This window comes from Varanus komodoensis, unplaced genomic scaffold (genome assembly GCF_004798865.1).
Source record: "Varanus komodoensis strain SLA01 unplaced genomic scaffold, ASM479886v1 scaffold7_1, whole genome shotgun sequence".
NCBI lineage: Eukaryota > Metazoa > Chordata > Lepidosauria > Squamata > Varanidae > Varanus > Varanus komodoensis.
In genome coordinates, this window is record NW_025336479.1 from 837,815 (window position 1) to 862,154 (window position 24,340).

Below are 24,340 nucleotides of genomic sequence, written 5' to 3' on the forward strand. Positions count from 1 at the left end.
CTGGTGCAATTCTATGGATTTCCAATATTCCCTGGAGGCAAAGGATTAGTCTGAGCACCCACCTGCCCCCCCGCTTGTGTCCAGTGTGGAAAGTACCCCCTCCAGCTGCCTCTCAGAGGTAGGAAATTAGCCTTGATGGGAAAGAAGCAGAGTGTGCTGGAACCAGGGTGGGTTGGCTAGGACCAATGGCTTATGCCATATGCAGGAAGCACCCAACCTTCCCTCCATCCCCAAAAACAGATTTCTAAATGAAGTTTACGGCACAAGGTGGTACATGGATCTAAAAGGCTCATGTGCATTAGGAACAGAGTGCACTGGCTTGCACTCTTGATTGCTTTGCTAAGGTGATTCCTGCATGTATCTCTAATATGTAGCTGCAAGTGTGGGCTCTTTGTAATTCAATAAAAGCAAGCAGAAATTTATCAGGTTGCAATTTATCGGGTTTCTAGTGCTATCAGTCAAGAGGTGGTAGAGCCGTTTCATCTTTTCTTCCTTAACAGATTTTTTGTGGAAAGAAAAAAAGGGGGAAGAAGCAGTGGGAAAATACGGGATGGTTCCAAGTGGAAGATAATATCATCTAACTCTCCCATAAAATCCCATGCATGAAGACAGACAATTGTACAATAAAAGCCTTGTTCGGAAGCACAAGACAGACACTGTGCAGTTATTCTGACTTTTCTTCTTTTAGGACACTATCTAAAGCCTGAGAACTATGGGCATCCAGTGAAGAGTAGGAGGAGGCAATCCTCACCTCCATGCTTCCCTTACTCTCCAAAAGGGCCTTACCCATGTGCATGAAGTGGTGGGCCTGAAGCACTGCTGGGATTGTTTGTACCTTGGTGGAGTTTTGCTCCTCTCCTCCCTGCCTCCTGGGATGCCCCCGCCCCCATGTACCCACTCTGATGTTGCACCTACAACTTTGGAACTGCAACGGGCATGGAATGAACCATGCTGCTTTCAAGTGGGGAGAGGACAGGCTTTTAATTCAGAGCCCCTGCTCTGACCTCAGACCTCACCTTCTTCAAGGCTGGCACTGGATCTCTAAATTTTTCTATGGGTATCTGGATTTTTAATGAACACAGGATTGCACCCCAACAGATTTGTTTTTCTGATAAGGAAAAAGCTGGATGAAAACATGGAAAAGCATGGGATGGCTAGAAGTAAACGATTATAAAGTTTGGACCTCCATAACATTCTGTGAGCAAGCCAGCATGATTGCAGATTAAAAGCTCCAGTCTGATTCAGAAGCAGTGTGAAGGGGTGGCCCACTAGGGTTGGAGCCCCAAAGCTCTGGCAGGCCATCTGCCCCATCACCCTGCTGCCCATGAGCACTTGCTGAAATAAAAGTGCCATAGGCCTGATGGTCTCTTGTTGCATCGGATCCCCTTGGATTAGTTGGTTTTTTACTAACATCTGCCTTGCCTCCTGTTACCCCACCTGCTCAAATCTCTCTGAGTATTCTGAAATCAAATGCTCTCCTTTCATCTGTCTATGCATCCCTTTTTATAATAGGGGTGTCCTTAGGTGACAGTGTTCTTTAAGGAAATACACAGAGACTTCAGTGCATATATAAATTAGTGTTTGTAAATCTGTAATGTTTTTGTACTGGGGCCTGAGCCCTAGGTCTTCCTAGTACACGGCACATCCCTGATCTGATTGACTCGTAACATTTGCACTCTCACAAGCATTTATTTGGGGTTTTTTTCCTCCATCTTTTGCTTTTTTCTTATGCTCCATAAGTTGCTGCCAGGCAGAGATTCCTGTTCTGATTTTGCTGTTGCAGAAATCTGCCTGGTACATGTTAATTTTGTAGCCTTCTTAGAAGTCCAGGTTCTAGTTTTCCAAACAGAGGAGGTTTTGATTAATATAATTGTACCGCATTTATATCTTGTTGGTTTTCCCCTTGTGAGGAACCCAGGGTGGCTTATCTAGCTCCATTTTATCCTTACAACAACAACCCTGTGAGGTAGGCTAGCTGAAAGTAAGTAATTGGGCCTAGGTTATCCAATCTGCTTCATGGCTGACTAGGAAATAGAATCTGGATCTCTGCAGGCCCCAGCTGAGCACTCTAACCACCACAGTGGCCCTCCTTACTGTATGTTTCCTCTTTATTTGGTATTTTTCATAACTACAGCAACAATTTCTAATTTTGCTCCAGTCAATCCCTTCCCTTCTCTAGTTTCAGTGATTAACCTTCTGTAAATTATCTTCTGTTAATTATGATTTGTACTCTTCTGTAGTGAAGTATTTACGCTCGCACCCACTCATGCCCAGTGTCTTCTGGATCTTTTGTGAAATTCTGTGAATAAAATCTTTCACAGGGAGTTCCTGTAGTCTGAGTAACAAATATTAAATGTCCAGAGTGTCCATCATATTATTCTGTTGCTGCAAACATGAGTGTTGTTAGTACCATAAAGGGTAAAATGTATTATGGCACAAACTTTTGTAGTCTAGAGTCAGCTTCAGCTTGCGTTAAAGCAGAGGTGCAATGGCAACAGGGAAGATTTGGCTTCATCTTTTTGGGTTGCAAAAACCAAAAATAAAGCAAACCATTAAAAGTTTTCTAATGCTATGGAGATTTACAGAAGCTTTAAAAAAATCCTGCAGAATATAAGTTATATGCTGCAGAAATCTCTAAAGCTGCCTACTTTGGTTTGAAAGACCTGCAGACAGAGTGTGACATGAGAAACATGAAAGGTGCTTGTCCAGAGTGAGGACTCTAATACTCCCTAAATATTTTTTCTTTGTGGTGTGGGAGTTGAAGTCTGCAGGATTTTTGAGCCAATAACAGACCAGCTTTTTAAGAATACTGAACAGAAGAAAGTGAGAACTTAAAAGCAAAATACTTGGAAGTCCCTGCTAATCACATAATTAATTGAAATAAAACAGAGCACAAATTCAAACAGCTAAGTAGATAAAGAACCACCAAGTGGATTATATTGAACAGGGAGAGTACAAGTGCAAGGCTTCAAAGGAAGAACTGAAAATAAATAATGAAACCTACTTCACCACCACCAAAGAGACCTGTTGCCTAAAGTAAAGAGAGTAGTATCTATAACCTCTTCTTCATTTTCTGTATTTTGGCATTTTAATTACAAGGAAATGTTTATTTATATGCTGCCTTTTTTTTTCATCTGGCAAGGAACTCAAGATGGCTACATAGCCTTCCTCCACTCCAATTTATTCTCCCAACAACATCCATGTGAGGTTGGTTAGTCTGAGAGTGTATAGCTGACCAAAATTTACCCAGTGATTTTCATGGCCAAGCAGGGACTAGAACTCTGATATCCTAAGTCTCCAGTCCCACACTGTAACCCCTATGCCACACTGGTACAGTATAAGAGAGCAGAGGTTGTTAAAACATGAAGGAAGTTCTATTTCCATATTTTAAGTTATTTGGAATTTCCACACAATTGCAAACTGATAGATGGCTGACCTAATCTAAAAACAGTAGCTACAACTGAAGGATTATAGTCAGGAGCAGTCTGAGTTACTGCCCATTAAATGTATAGTAGCTAAAGAAATCCAAATATTTATAGCCCAGGTATGAGTGAAGGATATTTGCTTCTCATGAGGCTGAAGTTTCATTGCAGAAAAGATTTAGAAATGCTGTAAGACATGGGCCCTCAAACTATGGCCCACAGACTGGATCCGGTCAGCCATGCCCATTTATCCGGCCCGCCATAGCTTGCCACACGTGTATGTGCCATGGCAAGGCACTAGCTTGCTCGCAGGAGATAGTTTTGGACTCACTCGAAGAAAAGGTTCTCCTCGCAAGCAAGCCGCCGGCACCTCGCCCTGCGCAATAAACCGCTGGCAGCTTGCGAGCAAGGAGATCCTTTTGGAGAGAACGATCTCTGCGCACGCAAGCCCCTGCCTTGCCATGTAAGCGCACGAGCGCCCCCCCAGCCCCCGCCCACACCTCCTTGGCGGCCCGCACCCATTGCTGGCACCTTTCAACTGGCCCCCTGTTCAAAAAGTTTGAGGACCCCTGCTGTAAGATACTGATGAAGAGGAAAAAGAAAAACCAGAGCCAACCTGATAAACCATGACAGCTTTCTCTTTCCAAAGAACCAAAAGAAAAGGAAAGTGAAAACAAAAGGCTTGGCTTTCCAACATGATTAAGAAAGAGGAGGAGAAGATAATGATCAGCCTTCAATTCTCAAGATCCCTACAACAGCCCATGGATTATTTGAGGGTTATTGAACTCTGATAAGCTGTGGCACCAGGGTTCAGTTAACAGTGAGCCATAGTCTGTCAGCAGTTATGCAGCAAGCCACTGTGCGTTATTTGAAGTTCTTGAACAAAGAATTTTGAGAGCTGTAATCCTAAAATATCTAGAGTGCACCAAATTACCCACACCTGCTCAACACAATTAAAAGAAACACTATTGGATGTTTGGCTAATGGTCAGACTTAGACAAAACGTCCAATTAAATCCCAGAGAAAAGATGGCAAAATGGTGACTTACATTTATATATTTGAGAGTAATGACATATAAAGATGTATGTATATTTAAACTTTTGATTTAGAGTATTATTCTTTGAGGTTCAAATAGATTAAGGAAACAAACAACTATGGTGGGAAGGGTGACAGTAGCTAAGGTAATTGGACTGATACGATTCTCCTATACTGTTACACTTTTGGTGAGTATTTAAATAATATAAAGTCGATCTAGCATTGATCTGAGTGTGACCAATGTACTGGGTCACCTAGAGCAAGGGTCCTCAACTTCTTCTAAAGGGGGCCAGTTGACAGGTGCCAGCAGTGGGCACAAGCCACCAAGGAGGTGCCGGTGGGGGGGTGCTGACTGGTGAGGGGACGGGGTGCGTGCGCACGCAAGGCGGAGACGGGGGGGGGGCACACAGGGTGAGACCTCGCAAGGAGATTGTTTTCTCCAAGCTAGTCCAAAATGACCTCCTCGTAAGCAAGCCGCACGCCCCGCACGTGCCCGGCAAGTGCAAAACCTGTGGAGCAGGCTGGTTAAATGGGCATGGTGGGCCGGATCCAACCCACGGGCCTTAGTCTGAGGACCCGTGACCTAGAGCATGACAACATAGTTCCTGAACTGTTACTGTTTTATTGCATTGTGACTTTCTGGCTTTGTGTTTTCTTACTGTGTAGGTGCTGCTATTTTTCTTGGCATAATTTGTCTAACTGCTTTGACCGAAGACCAGCTGCTAAAGCAACTTTACTATACTCTATATAGCCCATTAAATAGTAAATAATACATTCACTGTGAAAGTGCCTGTATGACATCCGTGGGGTAGTTTTAATATTTTTGTTTCACAGAAGAGGTGTACTGACTTCCCCAAGGCTGCCTAGTCAGTCTGGAATGAAGTTAACTTGGTATGTGGGTTTAACGTTGTAATCTAAGTCTTCCTGAACTTAATAGGACTTACTTTTGAGTAAACATGCATAGAATTGCACTCTTTACCAAGCATGTTACTATGTGATGAGTCATCTTTTCAATAGTTCCAAAACGAACATCTGTCAAACCAGTTCTAATATAACACTCCCAGGGTTGGAGGTTTTATGGCCCCACTTCAGACAATCATATATTAGTTTAATATGCTGAGATCGGTGCAAGCATTTTGTTTGCATGCTGTTATTGTCCCTCCCTTTTCAGTGTGCTGGCATGAAGTCTTGTTAACCATAGTTTCCCATTTCATCTAGACCAGGAAACTAGGGTTATAGAATAGTGGAATTGGAAGGGGCCAAGAAGACCACCAGGTCCAACCCCTAGCTGTTGCAGGACAACAGTTTACACCATCCACTCAGATGGCTGACCAGGTTTTTTTTTTTTTTTTAATGTCTCTAGTGCGGGAGAGCCCACCACCTCTCTAGGCAACTAGTTCCACTGTTGTATTGCTCTGAGACTCAGGAAAGATTTCCTGATATCTAGCCTGAATCTGGGTTGTCACAACTTGACTTCATTAGTCTGTGTCTTACACTCTGGTATCCGCGAGAAGAGATCTTGACCTTTTTCTTTGTGACAACCTTTCAAGTACTTATAAAGTGATATCATCCCCCCCCCCCCCGTTTTCTCTTCTCAAGACTACCTTGAGAATACCCAGTTCTCTCAGTCTTTTCTCACAGGGCAGTGTTTCCTAACCTTGGATCATTTTTTGTGCCCTTGTTGGGACCCTTTCTAGTTTTTCAGCATCTTTGTTAAATTATAGTGCCCAGAACTAGACACAGTATTCTGGATGAGGTCTAACTAATGAAGGGTATAGGGGAACTATCACTTCTCGTAATTTGGGAATAATACTTCTATTGATGCATCCCCAAGTAGCATTTGCCCTTTTTGCGGCTGCAGCACATAGCTCATATTTAGCCGGTTGTCCACAATAACTCCAAGGTCTTTTTCAGTTCTGTTGAGCCACCTATTCCCTGTTTGATATCAATGCATTTGGTTTCTTTTTCCTAGGCGGAGGACTTCGGATTTGTCCCTACTGAATCTCATTTTCTTGCTTTCAGCCCAGCATTCAAGCCTATCAAAATATCCCTAGCTCTTCATTCTGTTTTGCAGGATGTTCACTATTCCACTCAGTTTTATATCATCTGCAGATTTGATTATTGTTCCTTGTATTTCCTAATCTGAATAATTAATAAATGATAAAATGGTCATCAGACTGGGAGCAAGCCAAGGTTTGAAGATGGTTTAAATTTATGACTTGTTCTAAACCTAGTAACCTTAATTTCCTGACTCAGGTGAAACAGAAAACTGGTTGACTGAAGATGTCTAGGTACAACTGCTGCGTTCTTAGGAGAGAGGAGGGAAGGGGTTGTACAAAGTTCATTCATGTTTTGGTTTATTCATTCAAAATCAGCCATTGTACCTGAAAATGAAAATTGAACCATCGGGGAATCACTGGGGAGGAAAGGAGATAAAGCTTCAGTATTGGGTCGAGTGGTCCTATACCCCCTGTACAGTATCTAGTGGGCCACAGGATTTTTCTTCGCATCCAGCCAGACTTGAGAAAACAGCTTCAGTGTCAGAGCTGGGATTCCGTGCTTGGCGATCCCTCCCTCCCTCTCTCTTGCAGCCTGCATGGAAAGAACTGCACTTTCCCCCAGCAGGAGAAAGGGTTTGCAGAGCTGAAAGACCATGGAAGTGACCTTCGCCCCCATGTTCCTCTCTGCCCACACAGGATGCCCATAATCCTCCAAGTTCACCTTTAGTGCTTTAATAATATGGAATGCCCTTTCCATGAACACCCATAGAACTTTTGGTTATATATTGGCATATAAATACCAAATAAGCTATAAAATGTATCCTATACAGTAGTACTGTTCAGTATATTAATGTTTTTAAAGGCTTTGCTTTAGTCATAGTATAATTACGAGTACAGCCAGTGTTAGAAATAGAACTGAAGTTGTTTAGGTATTTTATTGTATCATTATTTATATAGTACAGGACTTTACAAAGAACAGGTATGACAGATCTTATCCCAAAAGGTTTGCGGTTTAGAATAAGTAGCAGGGAATAATTGCGGAAGGGTGCAAAAAATAAAAGTTGAAAATAGAAGCTATTACAGCAAATAAAAGAGGCTGATTTTATCTTAAATTTTTTGAAAACACATTTTATGAGCTTCTGTTTCGGGGGGAACTAGGATTTATACTATTATGGAGGACATGCCTCAAAAATGGAGCTAAATGATAGGGAAACATAGAAACAGAGCAAGTCAGAAGGGGCCTCCTGGGCCATCTAGTCTGACCCCTGGCTCCAGCCGGCTCCACTCACAACATGCCCACCATGTGCATATCTAGCCTATCCTTGAACACCCTCACCGATGGGCCCTCAATCACCTTCTGTGGAAGACCATCACATACCCTCAGGATCCTAACTGTCAGGAAGTACAGTGGTACCTTGGCTCATTAACTTAATCCATTCCAGGACTCTGGTCATGACCCAAATTGGTCATGGGCCAAGTCAAATTTCCCCATAAGGTTCAATGTAAATAAGGTTAATCCATTCTGTAACTATTTTTTTTTTTAATCACAAAAATTTGAAGTGGGCGTGCTGGGGAGATGGGCGTGATAGCGGGCATGCTCAGAGGGAAGGAGAGGCGGGCGCGCTAGAGGGGAAGATGGGTGCAGTCACGGGCGCACTGGAGGGGTCTTCCCCCTCCCTTCCCAGTGTGCCTGCAATTGTCACCTGATGTGGAGTTCGTGACCTGAGGCAAAATTTTTCAGAAATTTCTGTTTGCGACCCAATTCGGTCGTGAACTGAGGCGTTTGTGAGCCGAGGTACCACTGTACTTCCTTGGCATCTAAATTGAACCTTGGTTCCCTGAGCGTCGCTCCGTTGGAGCACATCCTGCCCTCCTCTGCAGAACAGGTCTCTTCCCACCTCCATGTGACAGCCCCTCACATACCTGTATGTCGCCTGAGATCACCTCTGAGTCTCCTCTTCTCCAGGCTGAAAAAACCCAGTTCCCTCAGCCTCGCCTCATACGGCTTTCCCTGCAAACCAGCCACCAACCTTGTGGCCCTGCACTGCACTGACTCTAACCTGGCTATATCCTTCCCGTAACGAGGGGCCCAAAACTGAACACAATACTCCAGTTGCAGGCACACCAGAATCATATAGAGTGGTAGTAATATCTCTCTCGATCTAGAAGCCGTGCTTCTGGCTATGCATCCTAGGGTGGCATTCACCCTCTTGACCACCACATCACACTGTTGACTCATGTTTAGCCTACAGTCAACCAGCACCCCGAGGTCCCTTTCACAAGTGCTGCTCTCCAGCCACTTGTCACCTAACCTGTACTTATGACAGCTATTCCTATGCCCCAAGTGCAAGACCTTGCACTTATCCACATTGAATGCCATCCTGTTGCCCCTTGCCCACTTCCATAGTCTGTCCAGATCCTTTCAGATCTGGAGTAGCTGCTGCTCAGTTGTGGTCACTCCTCCAGTTTTAGTATTGTCTGCGAATTTGATGAGCAGACTGTTCATCCCTTCTTCCATGTCGTTGATGAAAAGATTAAATGGGATCGGCCATAGGACAGAGCCCTGGGGGACCCCACTTGTCACTGGCCGCCATCCTGATGATTTTCCATTAATGGTTACCCTCTGCTTTTGGTCTGTCAGTGCATCAGTCTATCCCAAAATACTTCAATTTCTCAACCAGGATATCATGCAGCACTTTGTCAAAGGCGTTGCTGCAATCCAGGTAAACCTCATTCACTGCATCCCCTCCATCTAGCCACCTTGAAAGCTTGTCATAGAATTCCACAAGGTCTGTCTGGCAGACCTGTTTTTGTGGAAACCATACTGTGTGGCCGCCAGACTCCCTTCCCTATCTAGCATCACTAGATCGCTTGCTATTATGAGCCTTTCCATTGTTTTTCGTACAATGGACATAAAGCTAACTGGTCTGTAATTCCCCATGTCCCTTCTACTACCATTTTTGAAAATTGAGACCACTGACGCCACCCTCCAGTCCTCTGGAACTTCACCCGTTCTCCATGAGGCCTCAAAAATGGAGGCCAATGGGTGTGAGAAAACCTCTGCCAACTCTCAATGTATGCTTGGGTGTAACCTGTCAATGCCTGGTGCCTTTGTAATGTCCAGTGCCTTGAGCAGCCCCTCGATGTCTAGGGGGGGTAACTCTAATCTGTTCCTCTAAGTCCCCGGCCTCATCTCCTCTTCCATTAGGATCTCCCCCATCCTGCTTTGGAGAGAACCCAGAGGCAAAATAGTCATTTAGCATCTGTGCTTGTTCCCTCGCATCAGTCACTGGATCCCCTTCCTCCTTATTTAGCGGTCCCACTACCTGTCTCCCCTTCCCCTTGCATTTAAATGCTGATAGAAGCCCTTTTTGTTGCTCTTGATATTCTTTGCAAGTCTCAGCTCATAATCAGCCTTAGCCTTGCGAAGAATCCTTCTGCAACGGGCCTCCTCCTCCTGGTATACCCTTTTGTCTATTTGCCCCAGTACCCATTTCCTACCAAGGTTCCTCTTGCATCTAATTCCTCTAACCACTTCCTTTTGCATCCATGGCAGCACTCCTTCATCTCCCTGCCTTACTGCCTAGAGGTATCATCAAGGCTTGCGCCTCCAAAACCTCCCCTTTGAGTGCCATTCACCCCTCCTCAACTCCCTTGCCTTCCAGTAACCTATCCCAGGAGACTTTGCCCAGTCTGGCCTTCAGTTGGCCAAAGTTGGCCCTCTTGAAGTACCAGCTTCTAGTGCTGGACCAGCTGCCCATCCCTGTTCTCCTGATCTCAAAGTAAAGAATGGAGTGATCACTTGCATCCAGAGCTCCCCTAATCTGTACCTCATCTATCAGCTGTTCCCTGTTGGTCAAAACCAAGTCAAGGATGTCCCCCTCCCCCCCCCCGGTCACCTCTTGGACGTTCTGCATGAAAAACCCTCCCTCTATAGCGTCTAGGAAGCGACATGACCTGGCTGTCACGGCTGAGTGAGTCTCCCAACTAAGATTGAAATCTCCCATAATTACCATGCCCCTTCCCCGAGATATCCTTAGAATCTGATCTGTCAGGACATCATCCAGGGTCTCAAGCTGACCTGGAGGGTGATAACATACCCCCACTGTCAGACCCCTCTCCCTGTCAAGACCCCTTAGTTTCACCAGACTGCCTCTACCAGATCCCCATCTGCGCTGCATTCTATCACACTGCATCCTATCCCTTCCTTGACATATAAAGCTACGCCCCCACCCCTCTTTCCCTTCCTATCCTTTCTAAACAGGTGATACCCCTCTGTGTTTACATTCCAGTCTTGCCTTTCATCCCACCAAGTTTCCATGATCTCCACCAGGTCATACCCTCCTATTCCCAGGAGAGCTTCAAGCTCTTCCTGCTTATTACCCATGCTCCTAGCATTGGTGTACATACACCTCAGCTCCTTCCTACAGCTTCCTTTCAGCATTAGCTTTGATTTTCAGTTTATCATGACATTCTTGCTAATTGTCTGTTGTATGTGTACACAGGTGTGCATGCAGAGTCCTAGAACTAATATGATGGTAGAAAGAAGCAGGCAGAACTAAAATAAACCCTGTTTGTCTTTCTATGAGCCTTACTCAGTCCTGGAAAAAGAATGTGTTCTTTCCTTAAACTGTATACATCTCCTCCTTTATTTATATGTCTTCTGGTTAGTGCAAAAATTATTGCTAAAGGACTTTGTAAAAACATGGTGTTGGATCCCGGGCATCCTAATCCACTCAACTCAACCCCAGCAGATTAAATTGGATGCCATATGGTGAGACATAATCCTCCAGGACACAGGAGAATCATAGGTGTTGCTACCTGGAGCACGGCAGAGGGACTACTTCTGGGTTGATGCCTATCATGCTAGCCAGATCACCTTGTGTGGGATAAACTGTGTACAATCTCTATCAGCTGCAAAAAAAGTAAGCTTTAAAGCAGAAGAACTGGATTTCAATCACCTCAAAAGAGCTGATGAATATGAAATTTCCCTTTTGACATAGACTGGCCTATACCATTTACTTCTTCCAGTGCTAAACCCTCTTCATCACACTTTCCGTCTCCTGGGGGTATTGTGAAAATTGGGGATGGCTGTATAAAACTCTCTCTGACAATAATTGCACCTCTCTCTTAATCAGACCCATTCAGATAGTGCAGCTTCCCGACCAGGGAATTCTGAATTGTGAGATTAGCAAAATTAAGAGTCTGTCAGTCGTCAGAGTTTACCCTAGGGTACGGTATTCAGAGCTGGAGATGAGGTTCCTAAGAAAGAACCTACAGTATATAACTGGATCAAGAAACAGCAGCACATTTGTTTAGGCTGGACTCTGTGTAATATGGGGCCTTCTGTGTACTTCCTGACAGGTTTTAAGCGGCAAAGGAAGACTAGACAAAGCCAATTTTCTAGTGACTGAATTCTGGTTTTGCACGCCATCTTCTCTCTGCAATATAGGGCAGGTTGACCCTGATTTAGTTATTCTTGTTTAACAACCCCCCTTCAAATTCTGTACAGGATATGATTAATCCATTCAGTGGAGTCAGTTTGCTTGACATAAGCTGAGGTCCGTGTATGATTCCAAAAGCACTAATTACAGGAAAGGCATTTGGATTGCAAACCTGTTAATTCTGTTCTGAAGCTTGAGGCCCATAAGTGTGGGGATGGGTGCGGATGAAAACAAGGCAGGGGGGTGTCTTTGGTCTCCACCTTCTGCTATAGCAACCAGATCCAAACAATAGTTACCCAGAAGCCCTGCTCATTAAAGCCCAGGGAAACCAAGGGGAGATTCAATTAGCACCTCAGTGGCTGCACTGCCCCCTTCTGCTTCCCACCAGGGTAGGATAATTAGGGAAATTTACCCTACAGCTGTGCTGTCTCAGAGGTCTGCCACTTAAATGGCAGCGGCACTCGCGCTTGACACATGTAGGCATCTGTAGCAGCGCGTCCTTCCAGCAGGAGCCCCCACACTCCTCGGGCTTCTCGCATGTTCTCAGAGAAAAAGGGGATCAGGCAGGCACTGGCAGAGGCAGCTGCGGAGAGAGACTGGAGAAAGAGACAGCTTCCTACCCGCACGCTCAGGGAAACACTGTCAGGAAGGAGAGATGGATGAAATTCAAGGGGATTAGTCAGCCCTGTGACATAACTATAAACCCACCATCTGCAAGTGCTTTGTTAGCTCCAAGGCAGACCCTATAAGGCACTGAACATCATTCCTATTGACTGGAGAACTGGTTGGAGAGTTTCAGCCTCTGTGAACACCAGCTCAGAAAAGCCGCAAGAGAAGATAATCTCAACAGCCTGAAATGAGAGCGTGGGTTCTTGGGTGGCACTTGCAGGACCCCCATTGCATTGGTTGTTGCCCTTGTTCGAAATACTTATATTTTGCACTGTCCATTGCAAATACAATGCACAGGGCAGCTTAAGGCCATTTTTAAAAGCCATGGAAACACATTGTAAAATATGCAGCACAGCTAGCCATGAGAGCAAGAGAGAATCACAGTGGCTAACATGGGGTCAATTCACTAAAAGCCCAGCTTGGCAAGTTAAATCCCGGAATAGGAATGTCTTGAAGGCCTCAAAAGAGGGGTCCAGGAGGAATTCCACAGCCCAGGTGCTTCCTTGCCTCGGAGAGGATCCTCTACCTGTTTCAGCTTGCCAGTAGCACTTCAGCTATTGGCAGTACATGGAGAGTGTTTATTGATTATTCAAAGTATTTGTACCCTGCTGTTCAGCCAAAAGGCTCCCCAGAGCAACTTACCAAATAAATAAATAAACCATCAATTAAGACAGTCTCTATCCTCAGCCTTACAATCTCAAAAGACAGGAGACTTAAGGGATGGGATTAGAAGGGAAGAGGAGGAAAATACACAATGGGGATGCTTGATTCAAATTTGATTTTACTCACGTGTGCACCTGCATCTGTTCTCCTTCAGGGCTGGCCTTTTGCTCTCTTCTGCCATTTCTCTTCTCCCTGTTGTTTTCTGTTCATGAGTTCAAATTTAATCTTCTCCTCCTATCCCCTCAGGCAGGTTGATTCCTCAGAAGCCCTTCTGGTGACAGCTAGGAAAGGGAGGGACCCACCACTGAAAGCTGGGTTGTGGCAGCTCACCAAGTTTTCCCTTCTTTTCCCATCCCTTCGGGCAAGTTGGACACTCTATAAAGCCTTCCTGGTGGCTTCTCAAACTTTGAAAGATGTAAATGATCTTCCTCAAATAGATGTGCCAAAAGCTATAGCTGATTCAAAATGCTCAAGTGTTCTCATCCTGATAGATGGCAAAGCTCATTCAACTGGTTTTGCAAGCATTAAACTGCCTTTCAGTTTGCTTCCAGGTGGAATCAAAAGTGCTGGTGCCTTTAAAGCCCTTCCTAGCCTGGGGCCCTTATGCCTTCTAGGCTATCCATGAGCTTTGTAGGTCAAGCACTACTCTAAGTGCCTTTGTTTCAGAGGATAAAAATATATGCTGCCAGGAGCAGGGCTCATATCTGATTTGCCCTGAGCCACTGGAAAGCCTTCCATGATGAGGTGTAGACACTCCTCTCCTCTAGTCTTTTGTAATGGCTGCAAACAAATTCATGTTGGAAGGAACAGGTCTGCTGCTGCTGTTATTGTCATCGTCATTATGGATTCTATATGCTGGCCTTCACTGCAGGCCCTCACCATGATTGACAAGTGATAGTGCAACATTAAAATGGTAAAAATACAATTTACACCTCAGTGGCAGCCCTGCCTTCTTCCATTTCCCACCAGGGTGGGATAATTAGGATAATTTGCCTGCAACTGAGCTGTTAAATAAATCATAAATAATAATAAATAACTCACACATAAATAAATTAAGCAGTGCAATAACTTATTTCCTATGAAAAAAAATCTCATTGAAGAGAGATGATGCCATTCTGTGACCATGATCAAAAACCTTGGTTCCTCAGTAGAGTCCTGATCTGTGTCGAGGAAAGAATCCAAAGAAATACGGAAGTAATGATCAAATCCTATAGCAACATTCCTTGCAGTTAGAAGACATTTGCCATAGTTGAGCTCCTGTATAAAACTGCTTATTTTGTACCATCGCTGCATTCATTTCAGATGTTTTCATTTTTATAAGTCTGAATCATGTTGTTAGTGATTTCTTAGCTGCTTTGAGCCTTGGAAAAGTGGGCTAAACATATGTCAGATGACAAAATCAGCCCTGGCAATTTCATGTGTGCTCTTCCAAAGCGTCTGGACAAATGCCTTGAATGAGTTCTTCGCTTTTACTTTCCAGACTTGCATTTAGCAGCCGAACTGGGGAAGACGCTGCTGGAGCGCAACAAAGAACTGGAGGACTCTCTTCAACAGATGTACACAACCAACGAGGAACAAGTCCAAGAAATAGAGGTACTGATGGCAGTCGCTGGCAAATGAAGCACAGGCTTGCCATAACCCAGAGCACGCTTTTTGCACATGTTGAGCATGGCCATGAAAACACGTGGGAGAGCTTTGTGGCATTTTTGCTGTTTTGGTATAATCAGTGTGCACCACAGCTGTGGAGACAGGTTATTAGTGGGAGGGGTGACGACACATATGGAACGGGCTGAAACAGAGGCGGATTAAGGCCTAGGACATAGCAGTGTTGTTCACCCTAGGGAAGCCCTCCCACCCCCACCCCATATGTTTTCATTCTGAGTGGCAGCTTTAGCAAGGGTCACTGTGAGCTTCATTAGCAAAGCCCCTGAAATGGGGCTAAATGCACTGTTCCCCTTTGACACAATGTATTCATTTCCCCCTAAATTTCTACTTTCCCACATATTTCTAGGTTAAACAAGTGCTATGTCTAAATAGTAGTTTGCCTTGCTTTTAAACAGTAAATTTTAGATGTGATGGTCGTGGAACTTGAGGGAAAGAATATGGGGTTTTAAAAGCCCGCATACTCTTAAGGGTCTTTAAACAAGCAAGCAAGCAAAAGGTTTGTTTCTGAGGGAGAAATTGGCTCTTTTGTACTAGAAATATTGGCAGCATGGAATTGAGCTGAAAAATAAAGGTGTTTTTCTCCCAAGATTCTGTTTCTGGGCTTTTAAAACTGGAATGGAAGTTCCAAAAGTAAATGCCTTAACTTGAGGTAGCTGTGTTCTGTTCACACAGTACATCCCAGGCAATCTGGCAGGGTTGCCATGGTTTATTTAAATTGCAGCCTTTGCTGGGGGCCACTTGCCTAGTTATCCACCCGGGCACAGCTTGTTATAGCATCCAAAGCCAGGCAGCACAGCCTGTTCGAGGGGGAAACAACCCTGAAATAATGAATGGGCTGCTGTCACCTGATTTGCCTCTTGTTTCTCTCTCCATCAAGCCATGCCATCCATGTGCAGACAACACAATAAGCCACAAGTTGGGCAGGTGATTAAGCAAATGACACCTGGGATGCACCACAGCTTAAACAAGCCACAGTGGTTTGTTTAACCCATGTGATCATGCAAACCAAGTCAATGAATGCCACTCCGTTTGCCAGGGTTCTTGAAGAGAGGTGTGAAGATGACATGAAACACAGTTAGAAAGATGTTATGTTCTAATGAAATGTTGGAAAGGCACTTTCTTGTAGGAAAAGATTTGAGGAATGTGTGCTTTGCAAATTCAGATAGAAACTAACCTAATCTGAAACTCTCAGATTGATTTGTAGATCAGACCACACTATTCCTTCAGATGTCTCACTTCTTCAAATTTTATGATGCAGTTTCTCACTCAAAAAATACAAAAAATACATATAAAATGCATGTTTTAGGATAAAGTTTGTTTAGAAATGTATACTTTGAGTTAAATGCAGTTAAAATGTTTATTTTATATGAAAATGCCAGTAGGAATTTTTGTGCAGATTTCAGATTAATGCAGAAATAGGACAGAACAGATTTATGAACAAATGTGAAACAGACACAGACCTGAAATAGACTGCTCTATCCATCCTTTCTTTTTTTGTTTAATGAATTTATGTGCCACTACAATAGTCCATATCTGGGTTTTGTGCATGGCTCACAATATAAAAACAACACAACATTCTAAAATTAATAACCTTAAATCAACATATTCAAAACATTATATTCCCAATATAAAAGATAATACAGCAAAATTAAAATATAATGTAAAACATTAAATAAAACACATTGAAATCAACTAAAACCAAACATAGGGTCAATTACAAAGCCAGATAGCTGTTAAAATATCATTGTTGAAATAAGGTTAGAGATGGCAGACCTGTCATTGTCTTAATTTATCATATTTTAATCTGTTAATTGCTCATTAAATTAAATATGCAGGAATTTTCCTATAAAATTCTTTAACGGGATCCTTTTATTTAGATCATGGGTCCTCAAACTACGGCCCGGGGGCTGGATCCAGCCCACCATGGCCATTTATCCGGCCCGCCTCAGAGGTTTTCAACGCACCACGCGCACACCGCACGCACCCACCTCGCCCCCCACACGGAGAGGCAGTGACTTGCTCGCGAGGAGATAGTTTTGGACTCGCTCGGAGAAAACGATCTCCAAGCGAGCAAGCCACTGCATCACGGCATGTGCCCCCCCCTGCCTTGCCTCCCCCCCCCCCCCCCCCCCTGCGGGCCCCTGCCCCCCGGGGCCCCCGTTCCCCCCCCCCACCTCAGTGCACATGTGTGCCCAGCCCACATGCCCTGCCAGCACCACCTTTCCAGCCCGCACCCGGCACTGGCACCTTTCAACTGGCCCCCTGGTGAAAAAGTTTGAGGACCCCTGATTCAGATCATACACGCTTATCTCAAATAAGTGCTTCACAAAGAATAAGACATTCCCCTCTGTGTGAGAAAAAAGACTTTTCGATAGCAGTTGCCATCTGTGGTTTTTATAACTGGCCATACTAAAAATAATTTCTAAAAAATAAACTGCCCAGTTAACCAGGGCCACATTTTTTGTCAATCAAAATATTTTAATTGATTCCTCTAACCTACCCTTCCAGAACCTGCTGCCTTCCAGATTTGTTGAACTACCTGGCTGATGGGAAGATGATGGGACTTGCAGTCAAAAAACATCTGTAGGACAGCATTTTGGAAAGATTAATACATTATTCATCTAAACTCTGTTGTTTAATGGATACTATACTCCTACTGACTTTGTGGGTTTCTTACCCTTTCTTGTCCAGTATTTGACAAAACAGCTGGAGATGTTACGACATATGAATGAGCAGCATGCCAAGGTTTATGAGCAGCTGGACGTGACAGCACGGGACCTGGAACTGGCCAATCAGAAGCTTGTGCTGGAGAGTAAGACATCTCAGCAGAAGATACAATGGTAATGCTTCCTCGGCGGGGCGGGACTTTAGATGAGCTATGATTTCTACTTTGAAGTGACTTATGGGTGTGTTTGCGTATTCATTTTCAGCAGTGGTGGCTTCAGTAAGGCAACTCAACCCATTCGTAGGTCATCCTGGACTGTTTTAGCGTTGTGAGTGGTTTGTTAACACTGTTAATTACCCACATTCACTGGATTCAGACAGTATGACAGAGGTTGGGTTACAGAAATAGTTACAAAGCACATGCTGCAAACCTGGGTGGTTTGTATAATGATTGTGAAAGTATGACTGAAATTATCACGAGAGCCAGCTCACTGAGCTGTCATCTCAGAATGAAGTTGTACGGTATGATCATGGATAGGCAAGCATAAAGGAAATCTATTTGGCTGTTCCCTGAAGTTTACAATTTAGGTTCCAGCCTTAAAGTCATCGTAAAAAGCACTCTGTCTGAAGTAAGGTAGTTCGTGTGTGTTTCTATATACCTGTCTTGAGCCCAAAGTATACATGTCATTAGTTGAACTATATTTTCAGTCACTGGTCTGCTTTGCTCATGTTGAACATGGAGTGGTAGAGGTTGCATCTCTGGCAATTGCCTGACAATTAAAAAAAAGTATTTAGCATTGATTGGGATTATTTTTTTCCCAGAAGTTAAAATTATACAAATACAGTGTTATTTTTGTAGCTGCTTCCAAACAAAATTCAAGATGAACATGAAGCAAACTGGGTCTAACAGTGGGAAACCCTGTAGACCCAAAGAACTGTGGGGATAATCCTGTGGGAATACAGGATTTGTCCTCAAATAGGGAAACCATTTTTCTTCTGTATTAGGAGTTTAATTTCAAATAAGAATGTTGTTAACTAGCTACCTGACAATGGTGGGTGACTAGACATGTGGCCCGCGTTCGTATGATCACATATCCATATGATCAGGGGTGGGTTGCAGTTGTGGTACATGCTGGATGACTTTTGCATATTCAAGCAGTGAACATCCAAGTTAGTGTCAAGCTGTCTCCAATGATGATGGGTTGTTGCAATGGTTAAACTACCAAGAAATGATGGGTTGTGTTAGGGTTGTGGGTGGTTTGTTAAACATGCCAGCAACTCATATTTGGTTGGTTCGGATGACAGAACAAGCCTGTCATGGCTTGAATAACTGACTACCCACATGCACAACAGCCAACCATGACTTAAATAAATAAGCCATGACCGGCTGCTTCATTATGTGAACCAAGAGACGTATAAGAGGATTAGCGCGTCCTGCAGTTTGCACTGGACTCCTTTAATGTCTCAGTGGAGTGATTTGGCCAGCCCCTGAAGGAATGTTTCAGAGTGTGCAGAAATGTAAAATGTACTGGCTGTTAGCTCAGCCCAGAGAACAGCACGATTATGCTCTCCCAATATATGAACATATTTCCAGGGTAGGATGCTCAGGTCAAAGAGACCTAGCTGTTGAATGTGCTTGTATTCAGTGCAGCTGCCTCTGTGTGGATGGTACTAAAAAAGCACTGTAATTTGGGGGCCAGAGATGTGGGCACAAACAAATACGATTTTGTTTAAGGACGGATGCAGTCATTTTCCTGGAGCTCCAGACTACTGCACCTGGGAAAAAGGGAGGCAGGTGGGTAGCCTGCCCAGTTCCCCATGGTATATCTTACCACCACAATAGTGAGTGAGGGGAAAGCTGTAGAAAATTACGCATGATGTAGAGAAAGTAGATAAAGAGATGCTGTTCTTCATCTCTTACAATACTAGAACCTGGGGCCATGAAGCTGATTGGTGGAAGATTCAGGACAGAGGGAAGGAAGCATTCTGCACAAAATGCATAGTTAAGCAATAGTGTTCTCCCCCACAAAATGCTGTAAAGGTAAAGAAGTCCCTGTGGATTTTATTCTGCTTAGCCAGTGGCTAACAGGGGGCAGTGCTAATCCCTGTTTCGGAGGCCATGAGGCAGCACTGTCCGAAGATGTTCCCGTGGTCATGCGGCCAGCATGATGTCACGGAGCACTGTTACCTTCCCACTGATACCTATTTATCGGTGGTACCTATTTATCAAGGAGGTTGGCGAGGAGCTCGGGAGCTCACTCCATCTGGCAGAGGCTGGGCTTGAACCACTGGAGTGCTGACCATTTCTGGCCAACAGTTCCATCATTAAGCCGCTGTGCCACTGCTTCCCCAAGATGTAGTGATGCCCACCAAATCAGATGGCTTTAAAATGGGATTAATTCATGGAAGTTATCCATGGCTACTCATCATGAACTCTATTCTGTTCCAGAAGTAGTAGCCTCTATGTGCCAGTAGCTGGGGAACATTGGTGGGAGGGTCATGTTACCCTACTGTTTGCATGTTTTTGTTGCCATCTGGTTGGCCATGGGGTGAACAGAGTGCTGGATTAGAAGGAGCCTGATCTGATTCAGCATCAGTTCTTACATTCTTGTAGTTCACCTGTACCACATTTGGAGGACAATCTAGCATTCTCTCATTCTCTTTCCCATCAACTCTGGATTTACATCCAGTCTGACAGAAACCATTGAAGGGCTGCAGAACCAAGTAGACGAGCTGCAAAAGCAAGTGGAAGAGCTGCAGAGCCTAGATCAGCTGCGTGTCCGCCGGGAGAAGCGAGAGAGACGCAGAACCATCCATACGTTTCCTTGCCTCAAAGAGCTGTGCTCCAGTCCCAGGTACTTATTCCTGATAATATTCCAGCCTGGACCATCGGATGATCTAGAAAAGTGTTACATGTTGACAAAGCAGCAGTGAGTTTTCACTAGCTTTGGCCCTCTGGCATCTGCCTTTTTCCTTGTCAGCTGTACGTGCTAGAATATGTGGCTCCCAACTGTACCACAATTCACAGCTTTATCAGACGGCCATTCCTGAGGAAACTGAGGATCCCCAGCCCCTTAGGGCACAATCCTATGCAAGTTTAAATCCAAGGAAGTCCTGCAAGCCTTTCAGTATGGCAAGTAGGGGTGATGGCGGGACTTGTAAGACTTACTTCAGTCTAAACGTGTAGGATTGGCACCCTGTGTCAAGGCCCAGGCATGTCGCCATCATTTTGTAAGCTTAAGTTTGGTAAAAGGGTCTAATTCATGGGTCCTCAAACTACGGCCCGCGGGACGGATCCGGCCTTCCATGCCCATTCATCTGGCCCACGCCACTGCCCACGCGTGAGCGGGAGCCGGTGACTTGCTCACTTGGAGATGGTTTTGGACTCATTGGGAGATCTCCCAGTGAGTTCAAAACCATCTCCGAGCAAGCAAGCTGCCACCACCTGCCTCCCCCATGTACATGTGCTTGCTGCTGCCTTGCAGCATGAGCTGGAGGCGGTGGCTTGCTCACTTGGAGATGGTTTTGCACTCCCTGGGAGATCTCTGAGCGAGCGAGCTGCCGCCATGCGTGCTCACGCCACCTCACATGCACTCGACCACGCCTCAGTTGTCAACATTTTATGAAGTAAAAAGAGGGAAAGAACATGTATTTTAAAAGTAGGGCCAATACTCGATGAGAGACTGGTTGGTTTTGATCAGTTGCAGATGCCCTTGCAGCTCCAGGCTGTACTTTCTGAGGCAAGTGCGCTCCTGTATCAGATAGAATGGACCTGAAGATCCCTTTCCAGCAGTCCTCTGCAACAGCTGATGTGGGCATGCAAATGAGTCCTATTTTCAACTTCCCACTTTGTTGTCCAATAGGCAGCATAAGAGAAGGCATGGATGGATTTCCCTTAGCTAGATAAGGGTGCTATTAAATATAGATGGCATTTCAAATTCTATGGGTGGGATGGGGCATAGTGAGATTTTAGTAAACGAAGGAGTTACTCGGGCCCAAATTCCTGTTCTTGGATTGTAAAAAATGTAATGTATTACAGGAGTGTCTCTGGTGATTATCTTTGAAGTCATAACTGCAATTATAGCCGCGTTGTCACCACAGGATAGCCACCCTCTGCCTTTATGCTGTAGTTTTGTTTTTTTAAAAAAACTAAGGACTTTGTGACCTTGCTATGCATATCTAGCACATGGGCCCTTAAATGGTAGGTAATGATAACTCCTGGACAGAAATAGGTGTTCCTAAGAAATAATCAGTGTGGTTTTAAAGTCAGCTTGCAGCAGACTGCCCTGCTTCCTCTCCCTGAATGGCACTCCTGTGAATAACAGGCACATGTACAGTATGTGTGCCTTAGAGCAAAGGGTCACTGCGCTTTGCAAGCCCATAGGTCACACCGTCTGATATTCCTTCCCAGGACTGAGTTCGGACCAACTTTGTGGATTGGAAGGAGAAGGTCAGTGAGCATGCTTACAGAAATCTTACTCCCAATACCTTTCAAACCTGTGCAGCCCACAAGATAGGACAGCTTTTCTGCACAAGACTGTTAATCTGCTGTATTTCCCTTCAGTTTCATTGCAGACCTGAGATCTAAGCACTACAGTGTTTCCTTTGACGCATCATAACCTGTACATAGCATTGCAGCACGGTGCAGTAGCGCAAACACACAAGAGGAAATCACTCATTTGCTCCACAAGTAAATGCTGAATTTCCCCTGCTCTAAAGTAACTTGAAAGTAAAGTAGCTGGAGGAGAGCTGAGCAAATACCTGGATATATATTTCTGGATTGACAAAAAACAAACAAGTGGGTTCTAGATCAAATCAAGTCAGAGCTTTCCCTAGAAGCAAAAATAGCAACATTGAGGTTGTCATACTTTGGTCACCTCATGAGAAGGCAATACTCACTAGAGAAGACAATCATGCTAGGGAAAGTCAAAGGCAGAAGACAAAGAAGAAGAGATGGACTGACTCCATAAAAGAGGTCACAACCTTGGAGTTACTAAGACTTTTATTCTGAAATAAACTTTGTAAAGCTCATACCAGATATGGGTTACTCTTTAAGGTGCCTCAGGACTCTGTTGTTTTTTCAGCCTGCTATCGCCTGAATAACCTGTACTGATCCTGGCTTACCAGTAACCAAAAGGCGCTGAGTCAGTGTCCTGTCATGTGCATTGCATGTGGGATGCACACTGACTCAGCTCCTTTCCCACTTGAAAGTTCTCCCATCTGGAAGTGTCCCCACAAGGATCCAACTGTCCCCTTTACTAGGATAGCGAAAATGTCTATGGTTGCATCCAGAATCAGCAGTCCTTGAAAGGAAGGGACCTTCTGCCAGAAGAAACGCTCTGCTTGTGGAAGGTTCTTCCACCCAGGTTTCAGGGATTCCACCTCCCTGTGAACCATTCTGCAAGGTGTCCTGACCCTGTCTAGCCTTTCAGGGGGAGGCGGATGCACTGCTGTGGGAAAGGGGGGCAAGATTCAGGTGATTCAGCACAGCTGATTCAGTTTAAATCGGATCTAACCCTAGTATATTCTCCTTCCTTTAAAAAAAAAAGGATGTTTAGAGGCCTCCTTTATCACCACATCCAGCTGCAATTCAATCCGCCTTTCAGAGATATTTGGTGTGTTGTGCCAGCAGAAGCGGTCTAAGCAAGCAACAAATCTCATAGCAAACCCAATCCACTGCAAACCCAGCAAACAAAATTTCTGCTCTTGTAATGAAAGGAAGAAAGCAGACCACAGGCTAACCCTGAGCAAAAACTGTTTCATGCCTACATGAATATTTCCCATAATACCTTATCCAGAGTGCCTTAGGACTATGCATGTTGTACTTTAAAATTTATATTTGACCTTTTTGGGGGGTAGATAACAGTGAGTTCTGGCAGCTTGGAGAATTTTTAATACTCCCTCCTACCCAGCCATTCCTGATCTAGAATGGAATGGGATGAGGGGGAGATGGCATGGCTCATTCCTGCCCACATCTGTTTTAACTAAATGAATGTGCCTCAGGCTGTTTATTAGCAGAAGGGAAGAATATGTGCTGGAAGAGAGAAACCAGGGTTCTGTGCCCCCTCCATGACATAACTGAAGGAAGTGCTATTCCAGTGGGTTCATTAGTTCTCCGCATTTTTTTTTTAATAATCATCCTCCCACTCACTCAGGGCAACTTCAAAGGCTGTTGACAGAACTATATTTTTAGAGACTTGGCGATAACTTTCAAAGATGAGCTCTCCAACCCTATGGTGACATATTAATTCTGTTGCTCTATCTGTGGTCTCTAGTTAAATCAGATTAGTAAGTTTGTTTAATGCTTCAAGCAATGCCCTGGAAGAGCAAAACATGTTCCCAGGAGCATATCTGACAGTAGGACTGTACATTTTGCTGAAAATGTTGCAGTCAACAACTGGACAGAGCCTATAATATACAACATGGAGACACAGTGGCCTTTTGGTCATTATTCATCACTGGATCTTTCCTTAGTCCATTTTTGCCTCTGAACTCATGGCTTAATGCCTCTTATCCCTTGAAGCTAAGCTTAGGTACATGTAACAGACCTTTCCTTCCTCTCTTGTCTTTCCTGCAGTTGCAATTTAGACATTAGAGCAAGGGTTCATATTCTTGTTAAAAGCCAGGGCAGGCAACACAGTGATGGTATGTGGCCACTGCACCTCCAAATTAAGGAAATAAAAACTAAAGCAACAAAAACGGTCTCCGTGATGTACAAAAAGGAAGAAAGCTAAAGTTAACTCTTGATGCTTAATTTTAATGAAAAAACAGTACTTTT

General features: G+C 44.4%; 1 protein-coding gene across 2 annotated transcripts in view; it reads left to right on the top strand.

Moving 5' to 3' along the window:
* The window catches only part of CDR2L (cerebellar degeneration related protein 2 like), a 44,778-nt gene that overhangs the window by 14,730 nt on the left and 5,708 nt on the right, over positions 1–24,340 (top strand). The window contains exons 3-6 of one of the 2 annotated variants that reach the window (XM_044454041.1): positions 14,714–14,826; positions 17,590–17,738; positions 19,298–19,357; positions 20,253–20,417. In XM_044454041.1, coding sequence (XP_044309976.1) covers positions 14,714–14,826; positions 17,590–17,738; positions 19,298–19,357; positions 20,253–20,417 — 487 coding nt within the window. The remainder of the gene's footprint in view (positions 1–14,713; positions 14,827–17,589; positions 17,739–19,297; positions 19,358–20,252; positions 20,418–24,340) is intronic. The other variant, XM_044454042.1, reaches the window with a different exon arrangement.